Source organism: Haematobia irritans, chromosome 5 (assembly GCF_050003625.1).
Source record: "Haematobia irritans isolate KBUSLIRL chromosome 5, ASM5000362v1, whole genome shotgun sequence".
In the NCBI taxonomy this organism is placed as follows: domain Eukaryota; kingdom Metazoa; phylum Arthropoda; class Insecta; order Diptera; family Muscidae; genus Haematobia; species Haematobia irritans.
Window position 1 is genome coordinate 156,804,438 of NC_134401.1, and position 18,260 is coordinate 156,822,697.

At 24.6% G+C, this 18,260-nt stretch overlaps 1 protein-coding gene across 1 annotated transcript in view; it reads right to left on the bottom strand.

Annotated features, from left to right (window-relative positions):
* unc-5 overlaps window positions 1-18,260 on the bottom strand; it is a 148,015-nt gene that overhangs the window by 46,529 nt on the left and 83,226 nt on the right. The window contains exons 4-6 of the mRNA XM_075308783.1: window positions 17,069-17,274; window positions 16,321-16,399; window positions 14,913-15,140 (exon numbers count right to left, since the gene is read on the bottom strand). Of these exons, the coding sequence (XP_075164898.1) occupies window positions 14,913-15,140; window positions 16,321-16,399; window positions 17,069-17,274 (513 nt within the window). The remainder of the gene's footprint in view (window positions 1-14,912; window positions 15,141-16,320; window positions 16,400-17,068; window positions 17,275-18,260) is intronic.

The window sequence follows — 18,260 nt, forward strand, 5'->3', positions numbered from 1 at the left end:
GACAAAATTTCCCTATAGAAATTAAAATTTATATATATTTTTTTTTAACAACGAAATTTTGAAAATTTTTTTTATAGTTAAGAAATTTTGACAAAATTTCATATAGCTAAGAAATTTTGACAAAATGTACTATAGCTATGAAATTCTCATAAAATTTCCTATAGCTAAGAAATTTTGACAAAATTCGCTAAGAAATGAAATTTTGACAAAATTCCCTAAGAAATGAAATTTTGGCAAAATTTCCCTATAGAAATGAAATTCATATAAAATTTTCTTTAGCAACGAAATTTTGACAAAATTTTTTATAGTTAAGAAATTTTGAAAAAATTTCCTATAGCTATGAAATTCTCGCAAAATTTCCTACAGCAAAGAAATTTTGACAAAATTAGCTAAGAAATGAAATTTTGACAAAATTCCCTAAGAAATGAAATTTTGACAAAATTTCCCTATAGAAATGAAATTTATATAAAATTTTCTTTAGCAACGAAATTTTGACAAAATTTTTTATAGTTAAGAATTTTTGACAAAATTTCCTATAGCTATGAAATTCTCGCAAAATTTCCTATAGCAAAGAAATGTTGACAAATTTTCATATAGCTGATAAATTTAAACACAATTTCCTATAGAAGTGAAATTTTGAGAAAGTTGACAAAATTTGCTAAGAAATGAAATTTTGACAAAATTTGCTAAGAAATGAAATTTTGACAAAATCGATAAGAAATGAAATTTTGACCAAATACCCTAATAACAGAAATTTTGACAAAAAATTCCCTACAGAAATGAAATTTTCTTTAGCAAAAACATTTTGACAACATTTTTTATAGTTAAGAAATTTTGACAAATTTTCATATAGTTGATAAATTTAAACACATTTCCTAGTGAAATTTTGAGAAAGTTGACAAAACTTGCTTAGAAATGAAATTTTGACAAAATTCGCTAAGAAATGATTTTTTGACAAAATTCCCTAAGAAATGAAATTTTGACAAAATACCCGAATAACAGAAATTTTGACAGAAAATTCCCTACAGAAATGAAATTTATATAACATTTTCTTTAGCAAAAACATTTTGACAAAATTTTGTATAGTTAAGAAAATTTGACAAAATTTCCTATAGCCAAAAAATTCTCACAAAATTTCCTATAGCTAAGAAATTTTAACAAAATTCCTTATAACTAAGAAATTGTGATCAAATATATAGAAATAATTATTTTTTTTTTGCAAAATTTACCCATAGGAATGAAATTTAGACAAAATTTCCTATAGACATGGAATTTTATCGTGGTCTTGAAACGCACAGAATTTTCCCAGAAATGCAAATTCCTTCCAAAAATACGGTTTGTGATAAGGAAGTAGAATAAATTTTTATGGTTTCCAATAAATTTTACATGGACTTGTCAAAGAGCGGAAGAAGGTATGAAAGTCAAAAGATGAAAGATACTAATAATAAAACTACTACGGCATGCAAAATGTTGTATTCTTTTCTAACACGCCTAAGCTACTTAAAATGGGAAATTAAATTAAAAAATTTTGTCAAATTTTTATTTCTATAGAAAATCTTGTCAAAATTTTATTTCTATACCAAATTTTGTCAAAACTTTATTTCTATAGAAAATTTTATCAAAATTTAATATCTTTAGAAAATTTTGTCAACATTTTACTTCTATAGAAAACTTTGTCACAATGTTATTTCTATAGAAAATTTTGTCTCAATGTTATATCTATAGAAAATTTTTTCAAAAATTTTATTTCTATAGAAAATTTTGTCAACAATTTTGTTTCTATAGAAAATATTGTCAACAATTTTGTTTCTATAGAAAATATTGTCAAAATTGTACTTCTATTGAAATTTTTCTTAAAATTTTTTTCCTTTAGAAATGAAATTTTGAGAAAAAGTTCAATAGAAATGAAATTTGGTCCAAATTTTGTTTCTGTCGAAAATCTTGCCAAAATTGTATTTCTATACCAAATTTTGTCAAAACTTTATTTTTGTAGAAAATTTTATCAAAATATAATTTCTATTGAAAATTCTGTCAAAATTGTATATTTATAACAAATTGTGTCAAAATTTTATTTCTTTAGAAAATTTTGTCAAAATCTTAATTCTATAGAAAAATTTTTCAAAATCTTATTTCTATAGAAAATTTTGTCACAATATTATTTCTCTAGAAAATTTTGTCACAATGTTATTTCTATAGAAAATTTTGTCAAAAATTTTATTTCTATAGAAAATGTTTTCAAAATTGTACTTCTATAGAAATTTTTCTTAATATTTTATTTCTATACAAATGAAATTTTGTCAAAATTTTGTTTCTGTAGAAAATCTTGTCAAAATTTCATTTCTATACCAAATTTTGTAAAAACTTTATTTCTACAGAAAATTTTGTCAAAATTTAATTTCTATAGAAAATTCTGTCAAAATTGTATATCTATAGAAAAATGTGTCAAAATTTTATTTCTTTAGAAAATTTTGTCAAGATTTTAATTCTATAAAAAATTTTTTCAAAATTTTATTTCTATAGAAAATTTTGTCACAATTTTATTTCTATAGAAAATTTTGTCAAATATTTTATTTCTTAGAAAATGTTCTCAAAATTGTATTTCTATAGAAATTTTTCTTAAAATTTTATTCCTACAGAAATGAAATTTTGAGAAAATGTTCTATAGAAATGAAATTTTGTCAAAATTTTGTTTCTGTAGAAATTTTTTTAAAAATGTTATTTCTATACCAAATTTTGTCAAAACTTTATTTCTATAGAAAATTTTGTCAAAATTTTATTTCTATAGAAAATTTTGTCAAAAATTTTATTTCTATAGAAAATTTTTGACAAAATTTATTTCTTTGGAAAATTTTGTCAAAATTTTAATTCTATAGAAAATTTCTCAAATTTTATTTCTATAGAAAATTTTGTCAAACATTTTATTTCTTAGAAAATTTGGTCAAAATTGTATTTCTATAGAAATTTTTCTTAAAATTTTATTCCTATAGAAATGAAATTTTGAGAAAATATATAGAAATTAAATTTTGTCAAAATTTTTTTTCTGTAGAAATTTTTTTTTTTAATTTTATTTCTATAGAAAATTTTGTCAAAATTTTATTTCTATAGAAAATTCTGACCAAATTTTATTTTTATGGAAAATTTTGTCAACATTTTATTTCTATAAAAACTTTGTCAAACATTTTATTTCTTAGAAAATGTTGTCAAAATTGTGTTTCTATAGAAAGTTTTCTTAAAATTTTATTTCTATAGAAATGAAATTTTGAGAAAATGTTGTATAGAAATGAAATTTTGTCAAAATTTTGTTTCTGTAGAAAATCTTGTCAAAATTTTTTTTCTATACCAAATTTTGTCAAAACGTTATTTCTCTAGAAAATTTTGTCAAAATTTAGTTTCTATAGAAAATTTTATTTCTATAGAAAATTTTTGGCAAAATTTTGTTTCTATAGAAAATCTTGTCAAAAGTTTATTTCTATACCAAATTTTGTCAAAACTTTATTTCTATAGAAAATTTTGTCAAAATTTTTTACAATACAAAATATTTTCAAGATTTTATTTCTATAGAAAATGTTGCCTAAATTTTATTTCCATGGAAAATTTTGACAAAATTTTATTTTTATGGAAAATTTTGTCAGAATGTTATTTCTATAGAAAATTTTCTCAAAATTTTATTTCTATAGAAAATTTTGACAAAATTTTATATTTATGGAAAACTTTGTCAACATTTTATTTCTGTAAAAAAATTTTATCACAATGTTATTTCTATAGAAAATTTTGTCAAAAATTTTATTTTTATAGAAAACGTTGTCAAAAATTTTATTTCGTTAGAAAATTTTGTCAAAATTTTATTTCTATAGAAAATTTGGTCAAAATTTCATTTCTATAGAAAATTTTGTCAAAATTTTATTACAATACAAAATTTTTTCAAGATTTTATTTCTATAGAGTATTTTGTCAAAAATTCATTTCTATAGAAAATTTTGTCAAAATTTTATTTCTATAGAAAATTTTGTCACAATGTTATTTCTATAGAAAATTTTTTCGAACAGTTTATTTCTTAAAAAATGTTGTCAAAATTTAATTTCTACAGAAAATTCTGTCAAAATTTTATATCTATAGAAGATTGTGTCAAAATTTTATTTCTTTAGAAAATTTTGTCAAAATTTTAATTCTATAGAAAATTTCTCAAAATTTTATTTGTATAGAAAATTCTTTCAACAATTTTATTTCTATAGAAAATGTTGTCAAAAATTTTATTTCCATAGAAAATGTTGTCAAAATTGTACTTCTATAGAAATTTTTCTTAAAATTTTATTTCTATACAAATGAAATTTTGAGCAAATGTTCTATAGAAATGAAATTTTGTCAAAATTTTGTTTCTGTAGAAAATCTTGCCAAAATTTTATTTCTATACCAAATTTTGTCAAAACTTTATTTCTATACCAAATTTTGTCAAAATTTTATTTCTATACCAAATTTTGTCAAAACTTTATTTCTATAGAAAATTTTGTCAACATTTTATTTCTATAAAAAATTTTGTCAACATTTTAATTCTATAGAAAATTTTGTCACAATGTAATTTCTATAGAAAATTTTGTCAGAATTTTTATGTTTAGGAACAAATCAAAATTTGTTCACAAATATGTTAGGTTCTGTTTGTTTAAAATATTTTTTTAGTAATTTCCCTTTAACAATTTTCTCAACTACGTATGTTCGAGGATAAATCTAAAATTTCAATTAAATACATAATTGCCCATTCGAAAAACATTAATCGATTTGGCTTTTATTCTTAAATGCCATTTCAATGGATGTGTAAATAATTTCTCTCCCCTTTACGTGTAACAAATTCACAATAGCGATGTTCTCCAGTTGGCCATTTTCATTTTTCTTTTAGTCATCCTTAATGCTGATGATGCTGCTGCTGCCTGTATTAGTTGGTGCTATTACCAATGTTGGTTATTGCTACTTTTCACTATCATCCATTCATCCATTCTACGAACCGTACTGGTAAACATTTGTTCTGGACGCGTAAGCAAAATTGCGAATGACTATAACGTTATTCCAAATACTAAATGACGTCATTTACAGAAACTAACCAGCATATGGATGGTTAGAGTGTGGGGCAAAGGAAGGGGGAGGACTGTTTTTGAATGATGATGGACTAAAAATAAAGTGGTAACGACTCAAACGTTTGAAGAACTAAAGCCAGCTATCATTGCCACAAAAGGATAGATAGTCGGATGGACGGACAGATGGTTAAATAGAATTGTGCAGTGAAAGTTCTCTTTCTCTCTCTCTCCCTATCCCTCTCTATGAAGTAGTAGTGTATTCTATCCTCCAAAAAAAAACGGAGGGAAGTGAAAATCAAAATGTTGGAGGGTTTCAATGACAATGTTCGAATGTTGTCACTAACGCTGTTTTATGTTCACCAAAATGAGCAATTCAGTGATTTTTGCTGTCTTTTCTTTATTGCTGTTATTGTTGTTGTTGTGATCCTTGATGAAGGATGAATTGCAGATATGGTTATGGGATGGAATGTAGCTTGTCATTCACCAGGAAGCAGTGTAGCAGGCTAAAAGCATTAGGCGAAATGTTTTGTTTTCATTGGGAGGGTGAGGGCGAATGTCTTATAAGAATTTCCTAAGGAGGGATGAGGGTATCTAAGGACGAAGATAAACGGAACTACACTACACATTTCAACAAATAGTTATTTCTCATCCTTGTATGACCCACTCTCCTCTCCCTTACAAATACAATGGACAATGACGTTCTTTTACTTACTTTTCTGCTGTTTTCTGGTTTTTGTCCAAAGTGAATCCATAAATTAGTTTACTTGAGAAATAGAATGAGTACAAGAAGATGAAGCAGACAATGATTTGTTTTTCTTTTGTATATGGCTAAAGCATAAGCAAGGACAATAGGTGGCTATAGCTTTGAAGGACATGGGGCGATGAAATGTTGGTGGGGGTGGGGTTACTAAGTGTTTCTGATCCATATAGTTTGGTTAAGTGAATGACTGTTTGAGTCAGTTCCGGCTAAGAATTTTTGCCAATATCCGAGTATCGAAATGAGATGTAGAACTACATATATTGAATTAAGGGCAAAATTGGTTATTTAGAAAGAAAAAATGAACAATTATAGGAAAATGGTCAAAGAAAGGGCCTTTAAATGAAAAATTTTCAATATTTCAAAAACTATATTTTAAAAATTGAATATATAAAAATTTAGTTTTTTAATAATAAATATTTATTATTATTTAAATTTATTTCTAATTTATTACTTCTACACTTCTATCTTATCAATAAATGCAGTCCTATCCTATATTTGGATCAATGAGAAATGACAAATTTGATATAAAAAATTAAAATAAAAACAAATCTTAGTCTTTTATGTAAACATTTTTGTACTTTGTAAAAACTGAAAATTTTAAACGAAAAAACAATGTACACTTAAAAGTCCTTTAGAGGTCGTAAAGTTCACATTACTAGGGGACAACTACCACTAATTAAATGTCTATATCAATTCACAAGTAATTGCCAAAACTGAAGGAATATCTTATTTTGGGAAAATTTGTATAAATCGCAATAAACCTTAAATTCTATAAACATAAAATATGCACACATTGCACTAGTTGGACTTTTCTTAATTCTGAAACTAGAACAAAATTGATCCTAGTTCAAGTTTTCCTATATCAATTCGATTTTTTTTCGCAGGATGTAGGGTACTAAGGAGACACATACACGAAAGTTTTAAATGCAAAAACAATGCACACAGAAAAATCTTTTAGAGCTCATGAAGCTCGCGTTGCTAGAGAACAACTACTGCTAATAGAATGTCCATATCAATTGTTTTGTAGTTACCAAAACTAAAGGGAAAATATTATTCAATAGGGAAAAATTTGGGAAATTATTATTCAATTGGAATAAATCTTAAATTCAATAAACAAAAAATATGCACACATTGTACTAGATAGACTTTTGTAAGTCCTTAAGCTATAATGAAATGAATTTCACTCCAAGTTTTCCTCTATCAATTCTATTCTTTCCACAAGATACCAATTTTAAAGGCTACCAAGGGGACTCATATAGCAAAGTTTGAAATGCAAAAACAATGCACACAAAAAAATCGTTTAGAGCTCACAAAGGTCGCATTGCTAGAGAACAACTACCACTGATAAAATGTCCATATCAATTTCCTAGTATAAACCAAAACTATAGGAATATCTTATTTTTCAAAAAATTTAACAAATAGGAATAAATCTTAAAGTCAATAAGCAAAAAATATGCACACATTGTACTAGATAGACTTTTATAAGTCCTTAAGTAATAATGAAATAAATTTGACTCCAAGTTTTCTTACATGGTATTCTTACAGGATACCAATTTTGAAGGCTACCAAGGGGACTCATATAGCAAAGTTTTAAATGCAAAACCAATGCACACAGAAAAATCGTTTCGAACTCACGAAGCTCGCATTACAGGAGAACAACTAGCACTGATAGGATGTCCATATCAATTTCCTAGTATAAACCAAAACTATAGGAATATCTCATTTTGCAAAAAATTTAACAAATAGGAATACATCTTAAAGTCAATAAGCAAAAAATATGCACACATTGTACTAGATAGATTTTTATAAGTCATTAAGCTTTAGTGAAATGAATTTCACTCCAAGTTTTTCTATATCAATTCCATTCTTTTCACAGGATACCAATTTTGAAGGCTACCAAGGGGACTTATATAGCAAAGTTTTAAATGCAAAACCAATGCACACAGAAAAATCGTTTAGAGCTCATGAAGCTCGCATTACAAGAGAACAACTGCTGCTTATAGAATGTCTATTTCAGTTTTCTAGTATTTTCCATAACTAAAGGAATATCTTATTTTGGGAAAATATTAATATATCGGAATAAATCTTAATTGAAATAAACAAAAAATATGCACACATTGTCCTAAATAGACATTTATTAGTCCTTAAGAAATAATGAAATAAATTTGACTCCAAGTTACCCTATATCAATTCGATACTTTCCACAGGATACCTACAAATGGAACATATATAGCAAAGTCTTAAATGCAAAACTAATGCACACAGAAAAATCCTTTGGAGCTCACCAAGGTCGCATTACTAGAGAACAACTAGCACTGATAGGATGTCCATATCAGTTTACTAGTATTTGCCAAAACTGTAGGAATATCATTAAAGTCATTAAGCTGTAATGAAATGAATTTCACTCCAAGTTTTTCTATATCAATTCGATTCTTTCCACAGGATACCAATTTTGAAGGCTACCAAGGGGACTCATATAGCAAAGTTTTAAATGCAAAACCAATGCACACAAAAAAATCGTTTCGAACTCACGAAGCTCGCATTACAGGAGAACAACTAGCACTGATAGGATGTCCATATCAATTTCCTAGTATAAACCAAAACTATAGGAATATCTCATTTTGCAAAAAATTTAACAAATAGAAATAAATCTTAAAGTCAATAAGCAAAAAATATGCACACATTGTACTAGATAGATTTTTATAAGTCATTAAGCTTTATTGAAATGAATTTCACTCCAAGTTTTTCTATATCAATTCTATTCTATCCACAGGATACCAATTTTGAAGGCTACCAAGGAGACTCATATAGCAAAGTCTTAAATGCAAAAACAATGCACATAGAAATATCGTTTAGAGCTAACAAAGAGCATTACTAGAGAACAACTAGCATTGATAGGATGTTTATATCAATTTCCTAGCATAAACAAAAACTATAGGAATATCTTATTTTGCGAAAAATTTGACAAAGCGGAATAAATCTTAAATTCAATAAGCAAAAAATATACACACATTGTACTAGATAGGTTTTTATAAATCCATAAACTATAGTGAAGTAAATCTCACTCCAAGTTTTCCCACATCAATTCGATTGTTTTTACAGGATAGTAGTAAGCAGGGTACTAAGGACGCATATATAATTTGAATTAATTTTTAAATAAATTAAAGAAGATTTATGAACAGTTTTAATAAATTTGGTTACTTTTTAAAAATAAGTGAGCTGCGAAATATTTAACAAAAGCGGAATAAATCTTAAATTCAATAAGCATAAATTATGTACACTTTGTACTGGATAGATTTTTATAGGTCCTTCAAATCTACTAAAATGGATGCCGGTCCAAGTTTTCCTACATGAATTTGATTCTTTCTGCAGAATACTAATTTGCTGACTACTAAGGTCACACATATATCTTATAATTTACCAATAGTAAAATAAACTAAATAAGATTTATGGAAATTTTTTTTATGAATTTGTTTTCTTTTTGGGAGAAAGTAAACTAGAATATAGAATGAGATCGATTTCAAGCTTAAACGACTTGATATATTGACTTTTAACAAAATATAAGAAATTAAAGATTTTGAATATGAATTTGTTTGCTTTTGAAACTAGTCAAGTTAGATTCTAAAACAATGCACACACAGAAATGCTTAGGAGTACTGAAAGTTCATAATATAGAATAACAAAATCCGCTTACATAATGTCAATATCAATTCTTTTGCAAATCCAGGAATATCATATTCTTTACAAAGAGCATATGAGATTCTAAAACAATGCACACATACAAATGCTTAAGAGTGATGAAAGTCCATAATATTGAATAACAAAACTTACTTACAGAATGTCAATATCAATTATATTTTAAATACAAAAATATTTTTTAAAACTGATATGAGAGCAATGTTATTACAGCGCCAATGAAACCTTCCAGAAATTTATTATTCACAGTCGCCCAAAGTTGTCCATATTTTTTCATATTTGAAAGTGATAATCGAGCAAACTTCTCACGAAAATCGTTAACTTTTAGTGGTACCCGCAGACTATCCAAGATCGATGGGGTTTCACCCCCCAATTTAAATTGTTCCTATAGTATATGGAACAATTTTCTTTCTCCGCATTCCAAATAAAGGCCCCCTAGCCATATCCACTCTAATCATCCCTGACCAGACACGTGTAAGGATATGAAATTGCTTATGTGTGTGCATTTATACATGTATTTGGTGTTGCTGTGTATTTGAGTGCGTGTGTGTTTGCGTTGTGGTGTTATGGGGGATTTGCTTAGTAATTATTTGCCTATAAATTTTTGAGCTTTTTTCGCGTTATTGTTTGCGATTGATTTTTGCCACAGATTTAACTGCTCTTTGCCAAATAGAGCAGAACTTCAGCAAAGATGATGACTCAGGGATCAATTGAATGGGGTGCGGGTGGGTAGTAGCATCCCCCCGCCCCACTTATATACAAAGTGAAGGAAATACAAACAAAAGCACAACTTTAATAGATTTTTTATATTTTATTTATATTTGTTGAGGATTTATGCCTTCGAATTTTGCTCCCTCCTTAGCTCTTTGATTTTTTTTTTTTTTGGAGCAATGATGCAATCTTTTGTTTCCGAAGAAAAGCAAAAACCAATTGGGGGTTGCAAAAGTGAATTCAGCAAAAGTCTTATAATTTCATTTTGTTTTTGTGGGGGGGATTTTTTTCCCCAGAATTCATTTTCAAGCTAGAACTAAATGCAAAGCAACAACAACAACTGTCATAAGGGTAAAGGAACAATAAAATATAACCCAACGATGTCTTTGAAATGACAATCATAAATTTAAATGGGGTCCATCATAACATTGACAAAAAAATATTTACAGCAGCAATGAATGCTATGAGTGATTGTTGGGGGGGAAACACTGAGCGTCATCATCATGCGTTTGTCTGAGAATGGCCATCACAGAAAACCATAGAAAATCATAAGTGAATATATGTCCACTCGTCTTTCTTCTTTTTGTTTTTTGGCTTAATGAATGCCTTGACTCATTCAATTGTCAGCCAGTCTTTTGTTTAGATTCATAATCAATTCTTGTGTGGAAGGGGTTACAATTGTCTGGAGAATTGAAAAAGAGTGACTTGTGACAAAAAGTTGACAACAACTCGGTCAACATTTGGCCTGACATAGTACAAGGAAACGCTCTAATTAACTTTGATCAGGGAACAAAAGGTCGGAATTCTTAAAGATATGGTACTTGGTTATTTTGTGCCATTCAAATGTGCAAAAATTTGAAAAGAAAAGGCGGAAGAGAATGGGATGATAGAGTTAGGAACAGTATGGTCAAACCGAACTTATTGATGGTAGAAACCCTGCTTACGGACCTTTTTTAACAGCATGTATTTTCTTAAATAAAATAATTATTGTTACATTCATTTTAAAATTATAAAATTGTTTATATCAATTATCGAATTTTGCACAATCAATCCTTTTTAAATACAAATTGATTGATTTGTATGTCACTTCTTGTTCTCCTAAGAGAAATTAAGAGAATCCTAAGTGCAATTATGAGTGTAATGTACGAGCACTATAAACAAATAACAGCACTGTTAATTTTACTTGAGACGCCTATGTTATTCTGCAGCCAGAAAAGGAATATCAGTATGATCACTTTCAACAGCTTTTGTCACAGTTAGTAGAATTCTACCAAAAAATGTTAGATCCTTTCCCATTAAGAGGTACTTCAAATTATGCAAAAATTTTCTATAAAAATAAAATTCTGCAAAAATTTTCTATAGAAATTAAATTATGCAAGAATTTACTATAGAAATAAAATTTTGCAAAAATTTTCTATAGCAATAAAATTTTGACAAAATTTTCTAAAGAAATAACATTGTGCAAGAATTTTCCATAGAAAATAAATTTTGACAACATTTTCTAAAGAAATACAATTTTGCAAAAATTTTTTATAGAAATAAAATTATGCAAAAATTTTCTAAAGAAATAAAATTTTGCAAACATTTTCTATAGAAATAAACTTTTGACAAAATGTTCTATAGAAAATAAATTTTGACAAAATTTTATATAGAAATAAAATTTTGCAAAAATTTTATATACAAATACAATTTTCGGAAAATAATCTAGAAATATAAAATTTTGGAAAAATGTTCTATAAAAATAAAATTTTGGCAAAATTTTCTATAGAAATAAAATTTTGACAAAATTTTTTATAGAAGTAAATTTTTGACAAAATTTTCTATAGAAATAAAACTTTGACAAAATTTTCTATAGAAAATAAATTTTGACAAAATTTTATAAGAAAGAAAATTTTTACAATATTTTATATAGAAATAAAATGTTGATAACATTTTCTATAGCAATAGAACGTTCACAAAATTTTCTATGGAAATAAAATTTTGACAAAATTTTCTATAGAAATAAAATTTTGCAAGAATTTACTATAGAAATAAAATTTTCTATTGAAATAAAATTTTGACATAATTATTTATAGAAATAAAATTTTGCAAAAATTTTATATATAAATAAAAATTTGCAAACATTTTCTATAGAAATAAAATTTTGACAAAATTTTCTATAGAAATAAATTTTTGACAAAATTTTCTATAGAAAATAAAATTTGACAAAATTTTATATAGAAAGAAAATTTTGCAAAAATTTTATAAAGAAATAAACTTTTAACAAAGTTTTCTATAGAAATAAAATTTTGCAAAATTTTCTATAAAAAAATTGACAAAATTATCTATAAAAATAAAATTTTGTCAAAATTGTATATGGAAATAAAATGTTGACCAAAATTTCTATAGTAATAGAGCGTTGAAAAAATTTTCTATGGAAAAAACATTTTGACAAAATATTTCTATAGAAATAAAATTTTGACAAAATTTTCTATAGAAATAATAATTTTGACAAATGTTTCTATAGAAATAATAATTTTAAAAAATTTTATATACAAATAAAATTTTGGAAAAATGTTCTATAAAAATAAAATTTTGGCAAATTTGTCTATAGAAATAAAATTTTGACAAAATTTTCCATAGAAGTAAATTTTTGACAAAATTTTCTATAGAAATAAAACTTTGACAACATTTTATATAGAAATAAAATTGTTACAATATTTTATATAGAAATAAAATTTTGATAAAATTTTCTATAGTAATGGAACGTTTAGAAAATTTTCTATGGAAATAAAATGTTGACAAAATTTTCTATAGAAATAAAATTTTGCAAGAATTTACTATAGAAAAAAAATTTGCAAAAATTTTCTAAAGACATAAAATTTTGGCAAAATTTTCTATAGAAATAAAATTTTGACATAATTATTTATAGAAATAAAATGTTGACAAAATTTTTTATAGAAATAACATTTTGCAAAAATTTTATATATAAATAAAAATTTGCAAACATTTTGACAAAATTTTCTATAGAAATACAATTTTGACAACATTTTCTATAGAAATAAAATTTTGACAAAATTTTCTATAGAAATAAATTTTTGACAAAATAAATAAAATAATAATAAAATAAAAGAAATTTTGACAAAATTTTATATAGAAAGAAAATTTTGCAAAAATTTTATACACAAATAAACTTTTGACAAAATATTCTATAGAAATAAAATTTTCTATAAAAAAATTTTGACAAAATTATCTTAAAAATTAAAATTTTGTTAAAATTGTATATAGAAATAAAATGTTGACAAAAATTTCTATAGTAATAGAACTTTGACAAAATTTTCTATAGAAATAACAATTTGAAAAAAATTTATATAGAACTAAAATGTAGGGAAAATGTTCTATAAACATAAAATTTTGGCAAAATTTTCTAAGAAATAAAATTTTGACAAAATTTTCTACAGAAATAAAATTTTGACAAAAATTTCTATAGAAATAAAATTTTGACTAAATTTTCTATAGAAATAAAATTTTGACAAAATTTTCTATAGAAATAAAATTTTGACAAAATTTTCCATAGAAATAAAATTTTGACAAAATTTTCTATAGAAATAAAATTTTGACAAAATTTTCTATAGAAATAAAATTTTGACAAAATTTTCTATAGAAATAAAATTTTGACAAAATTTTCTATAGAAATAAAATTTTGACAAAATTTTCTATAGAAATAAAATTTTGACAAAATTTTCTATAGAAATATAATTTTGACAAAATTTTCTATAGAAATAAAATTTTGACAAAATTTTCGATAGAAATAAAATTTTGACAAAATTTTATATAGAAATAAAATTTTGACAAAATTTTATATAGAAATAAAATTTTGACAACATTTTATATAGAAATAAAATTTTGACAAAATTTTCTATAGAAATAAAATTTTGACAACATTTTATATAGAAATAAAATTTTGACAAAATTTTCTATAGAAGTAAAATTTCCAAAAATTTTCTATGGAAATAAAATTTTGAGAAAAAATTTCTACAGAAATAAAATTTTGACAAAAATTTCTATAGAAATAATAATTTGAAAAAAAAAATATATACAAATACAATTTTGACAAAATTTTCTATAGAAATAAATTTTTGACAAAATTTTCTATAGAAATAAAACTTTGACAAAATTTCCTATAGAAATAAAATTTTTACAATATTTTATATAGAAATAAAATTTTGATACAATTTTCTATAGTAATAGAACGTTGAAAAAATTTTCTATGGAAATAAAATTTTGACAAAATTTTCTACAGAAATACAATTTTGCAAGAATTTACTATAGAAATAAAATTTTTGCAAAAATTTTCTAAAAACATAACATTTTGGCAAAATTTTCTATAGAAATAAAATTGTGACACAATTATTTATAGAAATAAAATGTTGACAAAATTTTTTATAGAAATAAATTTTTGCAAAAATTTTATATATAAATAAAAATTTGCAAACATTTTGACAAAATTTGCTATAGAAATAAAATTTTGCAAAAATTTTCTATAGAAATAAAATTTTGACAAAATTTTCTATAAAAATAAAATTTCAAATTTTCAAATCGGCAATTTTTCTATTTCTTTTACCTCTGCTGTCTCATAAATTTGTTCTCCATAGTTTCTTCTGTTTAGAATGTCTTCAATAAAATAAAATATTCACTTACCTCTTTTTACAGCTGGTGCTATATCAAAACCTTCGGTATTAACAATTTGTGTCTCATCCGGACATGGTATACAATCCACAGATTTTTGTATTTGAGGTCCAGAACACTCGGAGCCACCATTCATTGGTATGGGATTATTACACATGCGTGTACGTTTACGGCCCTGAGCTGGTTTGCCTGGGCATTTACAGTCACGCCAAGAACTCCAGGAACTCCAACCGCCATTAACTGAATAAAGAAAAAAAAAAAACAAAGAAATAAATTAAAATGATAAGAAAACATTTAAGTTTACATAAAAAATAAACGTAGATTTTTTGTAATTAAATTTATTTAAAAGGAAAAAAAATCAAGGAAAAAATTAAATATTATTAATTAAACTAATTTTTTTTTCAAATTAAAATTAAATTTTTTATTTAATTTCATTTTATTTAATTGTATATTTAAAATTTTTTATTTAATTTTATATATTTTATTTAATTTTAAATTTGTTCCCTAGCTGATTTTTTGTATTGTTTAATTTAAAGTCATTGAATTTGACTTGAATTTTATACAAATTCTTTTTGATTTTTTATATTTAAGAAAATCTATGTAGAATAGCAATTGAAAATTAAATTAAATGCTTTTAATTAAACTGCATTTTTTTTAATTTATTTTGTACTCTATAATGGTTTTATATTAATTGTATTTATCTTTAATTATGTATGTTATATTGGATTGAAATTCATTGAATTTAATACAAAAAAAAATATTTTTTTAAATTATTTAAGTATAAATTTATTAAAAAAATCAATTTTGAACGTCAAGTAAAATAAAATTAAATGTTATTAATTGAACTACTTATTTTTAAATATTTTTGTTGTATTGTATTGAAATTCCTTGAATTTAATACAAAAAAATATTTTTGTATTTTTCATATTTAAATTTATTTAAAAAATTAAATGTTAAACGCCAATTAAAATAAAATATTAATTAATCTTTAATTTTTTTCTCAAATTTAAATTTGTACTCTTTGTTGAATTAATTTTCATTTTATTTATTTTTAATTATTATTATGCAGGTCGAAAACCTATGCTGTTGCCACCTATCTTTTTTCTGTTTGTTTTCATAATTTATTATCATTGTAAATATATAAATAAATAAACAATAATTGAGGTAACCCAGATTTAATTTAAATTTATATTTATTTTACTTCTATATATACTCAAATTATTAATACAAATTTGTAATTCTTATTATACTTATATTTAAATTCAATTTTTTTTTATATTTAAATAACCAATTTATTGGCATATTTTTGTTTTATTTTGTATATTTAAATTTATTTAAATATATATTTATATAAATTTTTAAATATTCATATATTTAAAAAAATTTTAAACTTTTTATAATAAATGTAAACCATAATTACCATATACAATTAGGACTGCTGAATCGGAATTACGTTTCCCAGCTATATTATCAGCTACGCAAGTGTAATTGGCCATATCCTGAAAAATGGAAAGTAAATATTATTTTTCATAATTTTCAATAATGGTCACTAAGCCATGACTAATGCTGCTGCTTATGCTTTAAATCCCATTTTTGGTAATTAGAATTTCAAATGTTGATAATTCGACTTTTCTAATAGGGATGGGGGAATGAAATCTCAACATTTTTCTTCCTCATTATTAAAGACCATAGGTAAATATTGCTCTCGCAACATTTCTCACTCTCTCACTCCATAGGCAAAGTCTTCACCTGGAATACTATAGGAAAGTCTCACACTTTCTGTAGCTGGTTTCTTTCATAACATAATTCAAATTTTGATAACTAAGCTTTAATAATAGAGGTGTGGGGGGATAAAATCTCAACATTACTCTCTCTCTCTCTGTCTCATTTGCTCTTTGCATATTCTTATCATTATTAAAGACCATAGGTAAATATTAAACTCGCAAATTTTCTCTCTCTCTCACTCCCCATTAGTAAAATCTTTTCATTCTGAGATAACCATAGGGAAATCTCACACTCTCTCTGTAGCTGGTTACCTTCTTAACGCAATTATCTTGTTTTTTTTTCGCTCCCCTTCCATTTTAAAATGTATGTCTGACCCAATTAATGTACAAATTTGTCTAAAGCTACCATTTTAGCTTGTAACGTTTATTTTTTCCATAGCTTACCTGCAAAGTGACCTGACGAAAGGTCAGTGTGCCCGTGGCCGATACTGTTGGTCCAATATCCTTGTTTTCCGTTATGGGCACATTATTTTTATACCAACTGACAGTGGGTTCTGGAAAGCCACTGGGTGGTTCACAATACAATTCAGCACGAGTACCCACCTCCACTCGCAATGATGTGGGCGATGTGACAAATTGCTTGCGCATATCTACAACAAAGGATAATTAGAAAGAAAAAAATTTTAAAATGGAAAGTCACACAAAGATATGGTCAGACACACAGTCTGACAGAGTAAAACGTGATAACGATGCATGTTGGTGATTATGATGACGATGATGGAATTACAAATGACATATAATACATTTTGTTTCATCAAGATTGTAACAAGGCCCTGATGCGAGGACACACGCACCTTGGGTGGCATGCATGATCCTCATCTAAGTGAGGGGATATTAGGGATGTCATTTAAAGAAAAAAATTTTTTTGGTTGGAAGCTTTTCAAAGTTCATAATGAACTTGCTAAAATTGTTTATAATTTTTTGATAGAATATGTGGAATATTCCACAAATCCAAAAATTTTATTAAATTAAAAAAATTTGCGAAATATTAAATTTAAAAATACATAAAAAAATTGGATGTATTGTTCGGTTTTTATATTTAATTGAAATATGGTTCGTTTTTTATATTTAATTAAATTTAAAATTCTTTAGGATAAAAAAGCCATAGAATATCTCGAAAATGCCATAAACATGAAATATTTTATTTGGTTAAAAAAAAATAAATTATTATTTTAAAAATAAATCAGAATTTGGAATCCGGTTTGGAATCTGGTTCGATTTTTTTTATTTTATTGACTTTAAAATTCTATCCTAAATAATTGTCATGAAAAAGCGGTAAGATATCTAGAAAATTCCATAAACTCGAAATATTTAATTGCCTTTAAAAATATCTAAAAATTATAATATTAAAAAATATAATTTTTTTGTAATATTTTTCGGAGTTGGAGACTTTACAAAGTTCATGATGAACTTGCTAAAATTGTTTATAATTTTTTGATAGAATATGTGGAATATTCCACAAATCCAAAAATTTAATTAAATTAAAAAAATCTGCAAAATATTAAATTTAAAAATACATAAAAAAATTGGATGTATGGTTCGGTTTTTATATTTCATTGAAATATGGTTCGATTTT